Source organism: Phalaenopsis equestris, unplaced genomic scaffold, assembly GCF_001263595.1.
Source record: "Phalaenopsis equestris unplaced genomic scaffold, ASM126359v1 Scaffold000107, whole genome shotgun sequence".
NCBI classification, from domain to species: domain Eukaryota; kingdom Viridiplantae; phylum Streptophyta; class Magnoliopsida; order Asparagales; family Orchidaceae; genus Phalaenopsis; species Phalaenopsis equestris.
The window spans coordinates 2,250,954-2,261,701 of NW_018164549.1; the positions used below are offsets into that span (position 1 = coordinate 2,250,954).

The 10,748-nt window shown below is 33.9% G+C and overlaps 1 protein-coding gene across 2 annotated transcripts in view; it reads right to left on the reverse strand.

Annotated features, from left to right (window-relative positions):
* LOC110020692 (intracellular protein transport protein USO1-like) overlaps positions 1-6,610 on the reverse strand; it is a 25,437-nt gene extending 18,827 nt beyond the window's left edge. Inside the window, exons 1-7 of one of the 2 annotated variants that reach the window (XM_020718883.1) lie at positions 5,873-6,610; positions 5,535-5,738; positions 5,327-5,449; positions 5,181-5,218; positions 4,984-5,086; positions 2,467-4,485; positions 2,248-2,379 (exon numbers count right to left, since the gene is read on the reverse strand). In XM_020718883.1, coding sequence (XP_020574542.1) covers positions 2,248-2,379; positions 2,467-4,485; positions 4,984-5,086; positions 5,181-5,218; positions 5,327-5,449; positions 5,535-5,738; positions 5,873-5,953 — 2,700 coding nt within the window. In that variant the 5' untranslated portion in view covers positions 5,954-6,610. Of the gene's footprint in view, positions 1-2,247; positions 2,380-2,466; positions 4,486-4,983; positions 5,087-5,180; positions 5,223-5,326; positions 5,450-5,534; positions 5,739-5,872 lie in introns of those variants that run through there. The other variant, XM_020718884.1, reaches the window with a different exon arrangement.
* Positions 6,611-10,748: the final 4,138 nt, after the last annotated feature.

Below are 10,748 nucleotides of genomic sequence, written 5' to 3' on the forward strand. Positions count from 1 at the left end.
TATATATATATATATATATATATATATATATATATATGTTGTGTTAGTGTTTAGTTTTTGGCTTTAGAATTTCCTTCCGTTGGTGCATTTTCCCTTTCTAGGGCTGTTTCCAAGGGCTGGTGATGTTCCGATTGTATCCTGCTCCAAGGTGGTGATTACTTTTGCTTATCCCCTTCCCCTCCCTCTTCCTGCTCTCTGTCGTGAACTGCCCAACCAACTGCTTGTTGCCGTGAACCCAGCCAGCCGACTGCTTGCTACGCCTTCCATGCGCACCCTTCCTTTGCTGCTACTCACCTCTCCTGCACCCTCTTATTCCCGGCCGCCAACCTCTTGCCCCTACCTTTGCTGCTGCCTACCTATCCAGCACCCTCTTACTCACAACCTCCACCTTCTAGCTCCTTTACCGCACCTACAAATCCCCGTTCCTACTATCTCAGCTGCAGCCACTCCACTTTTCGTGAACGCCCTTGGGTGTTGTTTGTGTTTGTCTCATTTTGTTCCTATTTTAAGAGTCATTGTTGTAATCCCTCTGAATTTCAGCAATAATATTGCGTTTCCATTGCAAATTCAGCTAACTTTGGTATCAAAATATTTGCCAAATTGAGTGCAACTGAAATTAGAACGTCAATGCAAATTTTGCTGAACTAAAAAAAAAATGATAGATTTTGATGTTGCTATATGAGAGAGAGAGTTGTAGTAGTATGTATTGAAGACCAGATACTGAAAAATAAATTTATATTCCTTGATCGTATACAAATCATAATATGGGCATATCAAATTTTATCAGACAATTTAGAAGGAAAATGTAAACCAAAATAACATGGATATATAAGTTGAGCAAAATAATTGCACAGAATAGACTTTTCATCTCTCGCAACATTACAAAGAATAGAGAATGACAATTTACTATGCTAAGCTAAAATAGATAGGATAAGACTAACAATGATTAGATCTTATTCAATATCAATTTAGTGAAATGATATTCATTATTTCTAGATGTGTTTCAAACTTCCTTGTTAAAAATGCCACAAATATAAAAAATAATAAGTTTGTTTGATTGTGAACTTACCCAATTTAAACATTAGAAATGTAGTGGAACTAGGTTCTGAAATAAAGTTCTGACTGGTTAAAAATTAATTATGTTTGCGATATTGTGGAGTGCTTTAATAATTTCTTGACAGATTTTGTAATTGTCTTCAATTCTATAGAGGTTCAAAGGCGCTTGCAGACCTTCATTTCCATGGTTCTCAGCTCTTTCCAAATTGTTATTGAAAAGAAAACCTAATATTGATTGGTTAGCTGCTGTTTAATTGGGTTAGAAAGTTAACATTATGGAAAAGCGCAACAACAAATACAATTGGACTTGCATGGATTTAACAGATCTGGATTCAATACATTTCACGTTGTGTGCGTGTGCTCGCACACAAACACTAGTGACTTGGTTGGGAAGTTTTTTTTTTTCCCCTCAAGTTTTGTAAGTGTGGTGGTCGCAATGTTCAAATACACACCTAAAACTGGTTCTTTTGGAATTCTTTTTTTGTTCATCTCAATAAGCCTTGTTGGTGGGTATCTTGTTCCATCCAATAATAAACAAACAATAATTTTTGTTCATTGCTAGCATTGAACATCCACTAATAATCTTTTTTCTTAGCCCTTATATCATGGAAGGAATAGGGGGACAAAGATAAATCATCATATTTAAATTTTATGTTGCTTTGTTTTTCTGATGTTAGATAAACACTCACATTTGAATTTATATGCACCTTGGTGCTGTTTAACTAAATTGTTCCCTTTTAATATACCCTTTGTATGGCATGACATTTCCTCTTGACATTTGTGTGAAACATAGGTTTATGATCAATAATTAGTTGTTTTTTTTTCTCTTTTACAGTATTTACAAAAAAACATGCAGGAAAAATATCATTGAAATTGGACTTCGATTTCAAGTTCATCAGTTCAAATGCTGATTACATAATAAGCTTACTTTTCAACAAATTTTTAATTTTTAGTGTAGATTGTAGGATATGAAAGTTATGAGTTTTATAAATTTTCCCTTTTCATGTTTTGTTTTGTTATTAAAAATTATAAATGTTAGAAAAACATATTGAATATACTGTAGCATAATAAAAGGCAGCTATGCCATAATCTTTCAGACCTGTATATTCCTTTAACTTGTGAGATTGAAGAACTGCTGTTAAATTTGTGAAAAATACACAATCATTAGTTTATCTTAGCATAAACTTTTACCTGTTTTTTGCATTGACAAATGTCCTTTTCCAATTCTTCAATCCTATGATTTAGATTCTTATCCTCTTGTTCCTCTTGTAGAAATAATGTTCTTGTTTCCTCTAGTTCAGTGTTCTTAAACATCAGATTTGCCTATCAGGCAGAATAACCAAGCTAACTCTAAGCCTATTGAATACAGATATAAGATTATTATGCTTATTATTGAATTTTCAGCAATACCTCAAGAAGTTTAATTTTCTCACGCAAAACTGTAACTTCCTTAGAGCCTTGGGATGCTGAGCCAGGTTTATGAGTTTTGTTTCTTGCAATTGCTATCTTCACATTTGCTATTGCATTTGTAGATCTTGCATTTTCTTCATGTTTTTTCTCAAGAATAGTAATTTTCTCTTCCCTTTTCCCAAGATCACTTTGGAAGTGAAAAGCCTGTTTTCTTAAATCATTATCGATCTCATCCCTAACAGCCAAACTGTTTGAGCCTTTAGATCGTTCTTTAAGGTTATCAATCTCATCCCTAACAGCCAAACTGTTTGAGACTTTAGATCCTTCTGTAAGGTTCTTAACTTCAGAGTTTAGATCTTTTATCATTATATCCTTGTCTTTCACTATTTTCTGCAGTTTTTGCTGATCTTTCTCTGAGTTTTCAGCTTTTTCCTTCATTGAAGCAACTTCGCTGTTAAGTATCTCTTTTTCCAGGCTTCTCTGGTGCAATTTTGTCTCAATTTCTTTATTAAACATTTTCAACTGTTCTATCTCTTCTAGTGATCTGTGTTTATGTTCTATATGTTCAGAAAGTTGAACTTTTTCTTCTGACAGTGTTTTGACCTTATTTTCTAGCATTAGAATTTCTTCTGTTAGGACTTTTAGTTTTGCTTCCTTAGATTTCTTTTGATTGTCGTTCTCCACAGACTTTGCTTTGAGGTTCTCTAGCAACTTTTCAATTTCTTTTGTTTTGGAGTCTACGGAGTTTGATAATTCCATGAGTTTCACATCATACACTTGCTGCAACACTGTGAACTCTTCTTTAGTTTGCTTGAGCAGGTTTTCCAGATAACATTTCTGTAAGTGCATTTCATTGCCTTCAGCCAGAGCCTGAATTGCTAGCTTCTCATTCATGTGAAATGCAGAAGATATTTCCCTAGCAACTGTTATAAACTCCTCTTGAAGTCTCTCAGCAATAATTGCATTATTTTTTATTGTCAACTGTAGTCTCTCCTCTGCTTCTTTGGCTCTCTTCTCTTCCTGAAGCCTTGCTTTCATGATATTTTCTAGATTAGCTTCATAAGCTTTAGACTGTTCCTCAATCTCTTTTTTCAAGTTTCTGATTTCATCCTCAAGGTACTTGTACTGTTCATTATCACCATCTGAAGTAGTCTCAAACAGCTCTTTACATTTGCTTACCTGCGCATGTGAATTTCTTGCATGTAAGTTTATTTCTGAAATATTAAGTTCTGTATGGTGTTTGATTGCGATTTTGCCACAGTTTATACATATAGTTTCTTTATTTTCCTGTTCCAGCAGTTCCTCCAGATCATGCACTGCAAGAATCAATTCGGAGTTTGCTTCCTGCATTTTGTGCAGCTGCAAACGGAGATTTGCATTTATGCCTTTTTCATATTGCAGCTCTTGTTTTATTTCTTCAATAGCTGGGGGTGTTTTGTTGTGAGGATGTAACTTATTTGAATCATCTTGATTATCAGTCTTCTTTTGAGTTGCTTTGAGATTTTCACATGCTCTTTTAAGTTCATCTCTCTCTCCTTTTAGGCTATTCAATTTTCTCAGAAGTATCTCCCCATAATTACTATCCGTTGTGACTAAATTCTGTAATTCTAACTCTGATAATTCCAGCTCTTCGGTCTGTGTTATTGATTGATTTCTATATTTCTCAATCTGTGCACTTTTTTCTAGCGCACTCTCAGGAGCTGAAATGAGAATCCAGTCATTTGTTGATTTCTGATGATCATTATATTCCGCTATCAAATAATCTAAAATTGTATGCTCCTTTTTATATGTTTCATTGCTGCTCAGGAGTGGCTTTGAGGTGCTTGAGTCATCAAGTGAATCCGGGCTTATGGATTCATTTTCTTTTGATTTATGTTGTCTTGTGCTATCAGAGCTTGATGTCGATATGGTGCTGGAGCTGCTATACTGTTCAATATATACGGAAGATTCAGTTTGGAGATAAACAGTCCTTTTGGAAGGGAATCTCTTTTTTTCACTGGTGGTTGCAGAAAATCCATGCTGCAGGTGATTACGATAATGTAAGTAAATTACTGATATTATATGTTGATGGAAATGAAAATTATCATAGGATGGAGTTGCCTATTGCAATGCCGCTAATTTTATTTCCAGTAATTGCTGTAGCAGAAATAATGAGAACAAATTATAAGAAATAAACTTCAATGAAGGTAAAGTTAGAGATTAAACATGTATTTCTAGTGATTCTGAATTAACTTAATATTATAATACAATCAAATCATGATTATCATGTGGAATTCTGTGGAACAGGTAGGGTTTTTTTAAGAGTTTATGCAAATATATTGGATTTCCTGTAGGATCAAATTCAATAACCTTTCCAGATTATGGTGTCATGAGCAAAAGCAAAGAGAATGTCGTGATTTGATTAACAAATGCCTTAATTAGAATTTATTGTCATCATACTTTCCTTCAATCTTGTTACTATTTCTTAATTCTTAAACGTTTTGCTTGTAACTAGACTTTTACTTCACTTGAGCTCACATTTCTCAGGGCTGCTGCTCTTCTATCTCCATCCCACTTTAATCCATGCTTCTTTTTTGTCAACAGCTCCATGGAAATTGCATCTGTGAATTCTTCGGATCCTCTGATCACATAAAACAGCGTATAAAATAATAAATGTTATTTAAGAGGATGACAACTTATTCATAAAACTCCCATTATTCCGAACAGCCTCTTACCTTACCTCTAGATCTAAATGCATTCTCTGAATTGTTACCTGCCATTTTTAATAAATCATCAATACTATACGAAATCTTTCTATTTACCTCATAAAATTACAAATATTTCATTTATATCCATACAGTCAAACGCTTTAGAGACTTACATGCAGCATAACTCCAGATTTTGTAGGTTTGAGTGGAAGAGAAACAAAGGCAGGTTTAACTGCATCAAAATAATCTGACAAATTAATACCAACTTCTCCTACAATTGCAGTTGTCACTGATCCCTGTTTGGACAATTTGCAGAACTGTGGTTAGAACATCAATAAAAAGTCTTTTCATAATATTCAATTTCGCCATCACATAACATACATTTGCTGACACGACAAAATTGTAGAGCTTATCATGGATTCTTCCTGTTCTTGGATCCTGGAAAAGTTTCACTGTTTCGTAAATCGGATTCCTCCAATAACAGTTTCCGCCGATAGCCAATACCTTATCTGTTTTCATGGTTGCTTTTCCAATATCTAATGGAACAAGAGACACCATCATGATCTGCCATCCCAGATTGTCAACCTACAGACAAGTATAAAAAGTAGAATGCGTTCTTTATTTCATAATATAAATTAGAATTACAACTTTCATTCATCTAATGGATAACTGTACAGAATGCAGTAATGGGAGTCAGGTAAGGATTGAAGATGGAATACCTGGTTTGCATGGAATCGCAGCTTGAACACAGCTCTGATCTTGTTGTTTTTGTCATCCGTCAATCTTGTTTCCTTGTACATTGTTGTTTGCTCTGCTTTTTCTATTGGCGGAGAGGTGCTTTAGTCTTCCTTGGGAAGGTCATTACCTTCTACAATGGAGTTTTCAGTTGTGTGAGAGCGAGAGAGAGGAAATTGGCGAGGGTTTGTGGAAACGGCAGGAAGAGAAGGAAACGGAGAAGAGAATTCATTCAATTGTTGTCTTCATTTTAAGTGTGGGGGTTTTAAAGGTGAGTTATAACAGGCGGCAAAAAGGAAGCTTATCTGCAATAAATGTAATGCAAAGTGGGAAGACAATCTGAAGTGAGATGGTGTTTGCGGGCGCATCATGTGATCCTCATACCACACATTTCTCATGTATTACGTATCTAACACCTATACATTCATATTTGCTTGCATGCCACTCAAAATTTCATGCATAGGTAAAGTGTTGCGCATGTAAATATTGTAGTTTAGATGTGAGATACATACCACACAATTTATTGGAAGCCGGGTATGGTTTTACTGCGCTTATACTCCAGCAAGAAAAAAGCTTTCATTCCTTTCATCCGAAGATGCTTACGCTGCAATCCTATTGCGAGACATCATTGTTTTCCTCTGTAAATAAGCAGATATGTAAGATGGCAGACATGTAAAAATTGAAAATTACATATTAGATGTGTATTTACAAAGGAATTAAGTTGCCTGTATGTATATCTTCCTTTATTATAACATAGCTCATGAAATAACTTGCATTTACCAGTTGGGTGTGGATTTATTAGACTTTCATGTAGCTCAGATTGGTCTAAAACACCATTAAAGTTCAAATTTATAGTACATAAATAAACTAAAATGCGAGTATTTGTCTGTTGAAATGTAGCTATTTTTGATGCAATTTTTGAGGTTGTGGGAAGCATGTGTTGGTGTTCCCTCGTTGTCCGCTATTTCCGTAGGACATTGCTTGACTTGATGACATAAAAGATTAGTGGATGGGTTTCTTAAGTTGAAAATAATGCTCGTTGTCTCTGGCTTGGCTCATGTTCGGTCGTTCTAAATAGCTCGTGTTCGAAATCGGCTCGTGTTCGAAATCGGCTCGTGAACAGTGTGTTCGTGTTTGGCTCGTTTTAAATATTCGTGTTCGTGTTCGGCTCGAAATTGGCTAGTTAAACTAAAATTGAGAAAAATAGATGTAAAGTGTGGGATTCAAACCTGGATCAATCTATACAAAAGAAGACACTAACCACATTGTCACATGAGGTATTATGATTTAAACTTAGACATAAATATATCTAATATATTATTATATAAGTAATATATGTAATATATTGTTATATAAAAAGTTATATAATTTTTTTTTTCGAGCCATTTCGAGCCGAACACAAGCAAACAAACTGTTGTTCGTGTTCGCCTCGTTTATATTTCGAGCTTAAAATTTTGTTTGTGTTCGGCTCATTAGACTTAACGAATGAGCCGAACACGAGCTGCTTAACGAGCTGAACACGAGCTGTTCACGAACAACGAGCCAAATTGACAGCCCTACTAGTTGTATGCTAGAATGTTCATAACATTGGAGTAAAAAGGGTTTTACATCTTAATTTTTATATAAAAATTTGGTACACTGATGAAAAATAAATTGCAGCAGATGTTATATTTCTCACATTAAATATTTAAAAATGAGAAAAATCATGAGGTGGAAGTCAATTGAAATAATCCATTAAGTATTTAAAATTTTAGAAGTTTGTTTTTTTTTTAATGATTGGAGAAGATAGAATTATAAAATTAGGAGTGAAGGGATGGTAGCGATCAGATGATGTTAATGGGTTGATGACGAGCAAAAGATAATGTTTGGAAGATGGGGATATTACAATGACAACGGTCAGACGTAGTGGTTGGACGATTAGTATTTGATGATGACAATTGGTCAGATCATAGTGGTTGGATGCTATAGTTGTTAGTGTTGATTGTTGATATTGGATATATGATTAAGGTTCTTCAAATCTTTAAGTTCACTTTAAACTCATTTCTATGTTTCTTTTATATGGTGAATGTGATTTTATGTATAATTTTTAAAGACATTTGGGTTATTTTAGGCAATTTCAAGATATTCTATCGGATGATTCGTTAATTTTTTTCATTATACATAATTGTCATAGTGATCTCAAAGTTGTTTAATTTTGGGTTCTTTAGATGCCTCTTGTGAGATGATTGATTAACCATATAACTAAGATTTTAATATTTCTAGCCAAATTTAAAATATCTTTTTTGTCTTTATTTGACTCAAATTAGATCACTTTTGATGTTATTAGGTTTAATTTTGTAGGGCATTTAGTTTGATGAAAAATTTGTTAAAATAAGAGAAGATAAGATTATAAATTTTAATTTAAAAATTTTATTAAAATTTATGTTGTAGAAAAGGCTTTAAAGATATGTGTACTTGTGTTCGAAGAAAAATAAATTATTTTAAGGTAATGTTATAATTAAAGGACAAATAAAATGAACATTTAAAAGAAAATTAATAAGAAATCAGTTGATATTAAATGCAGAATATAAGTTTTAAAATATTTTTAATAAATTAAAGATTTTTTTTTTTGAATTTTAATATAATTTAAGTATATTTTTTTATTTATTATTTTTCAAAGAGCTGGCTCATAAGCTAACTGGCTTGAGCTTGGCTTTTTTGTTAGCTCATCGAGCTCAGTGCACGAGCCACTTATCGAGTTGAGCCTGGTCAGTTCACGAGCCGGCTTGACTCATTTACACCCATACACCAAACCAAATACCTTCAGGAATTATAACACAAAGCTGACATGGAATACTCCAAACAAGTACTCAGTCCACTTCCTACCAAAGCGTGACTCCATCCACACTACTTTTAATACCACAAAAATACATACAATTCATTGGATCTCTTCAATATCTAACTCTCATCATACTAGACATTAGTTTCATCGTCAATCTACTTAGCTAGCACATGCACCAACCAACCTCCCACCACCTTCAGTCCCAAAACGCCTCCTTCCCTATCTCGAAGGAACAAGCATACACAAACTACAAATTACCCCAAGCTTGGTTCACCAACAAGCCTCCACGACTGTTGATTGGGCAAATTACCCCATCGCTCCACCTTTGAATTTTTTTTGTATTTTTAGGATTAGCTCTCATGTCTTGATCATCAAAAAAACAAACAACAGTGTTGCGATCCTCCACCAAGGTGAAATTTTGTTCCCTAGCCACCATAACCTCAGAAATACTTGAGCTCCATCGCCCCTTTCTGAGAGTTCAAAGTGATCAACTTACCCACACAATTCTACTGCAACAACACCTCAGTCATAGCCCTAGTCAACAAACCAATATTTTATGCACACATAAAACATCTTTAAATCAAATACCACTTCATTAGGGTCCACCTCAAGATAAGGGAACTCAACATTCACCACATCATGACAAAAAAATCAAACTGCTGACATCCTCACCAAATTACTTCTGATTGCCTGACATCAACACCTCACCAACATGCTGACAATCATCTTTGCCAACCATTAGCTTGAGAGAGGGTGATATAACCAAGCAATATTCTCTTACACCACACTAAGATATAAATTGCCATATGCAAAAATGTTTAATTAATGATAATCTTAAAATGGTCAACACTTCAGAGGAATCGCATGAATCTATACTTTATATATATATATATATATATATATATATCTATAATGATAATTGATGATTAATATGTGGTTGTGATATAGACTGTTATGGCTAACAATGGCAAAAGGTGCCATTTGCTTTCTGTGTTAATTGCACGAAGAAGAAAGACGGAAAGTGAAGTTTTATAACTTATTTAATAGAACTAATGATTAATGCATGCCATATCTAAAGTTTTATTAACTCTATTATAATTACCATCTAAGTTTATTTAAGTCACTAATAATTATCTTGTGAGGCTTATGATTATGAGGCCATATATGACTGAGAGGGATGATTTTTTATTGAATCATTATTCATTTCTTAATCAAAATTTAATATTATTACCTTCAAATGTGAGGTTAAATTCATACATTCTATTAATTTTTTAATGATTATATACTATATATATATATATATATCAGTGGATAATTTTTGTATTTAATATAGATTTGTTTAGCTGTCTTATTCGCTAGAGGCGTGGAGGCATCAATCAGTTCGGTTTTGTAAACAAACAATATATCTTGGCTTTGGCGAGCATTCCATAATTAGTTATGGCCTTGACGTTATTATGGCTCGACTGGCAACGAGTTTTAATCATTATTAATTTAAAAAATACAAAATTGCGGCATCTCATAAAGACAAGATTAACGGTCCGTTTGGGATAGTTTATTTGATGCGGTTGCGTTTTGAAAACGCACCTGATCTGTTTGGGTAAATTGTATTTTGGTAGTTTATGCGTTTTCAAAACGCTGAAAACAGCGTTTTCACACCGCACCTATCTAGGTGCAGTGAGAGCGGTCTGGCTTTTCCAAAAAAATAAAAATTTGTAATAGTCATCTCAACTAATTTATCAACAGATTATTTTTAATCAGCGTATCATCAGATTATTCAATAAGCTACAACTATCCCAAACAGACCCTAAATTAGCGCAAGCAGTATTTTTTTTGTTCGTTAACAATTAAAAAAGATTAGTTGCAATAAAAAGCCCACAACACTTATTACGTCTTGTCACGTGGGCCCCAATTAGGAGAAAAATTTACTTTCGTACGTCAGGGAGGTTATTCCGAGGGTATTGAAGGGTTATATCCGTTTATACCTCCTGCAACATTTCAGTAACTTACAAATATATAAAAACAGATGCGCTTAGAAGATA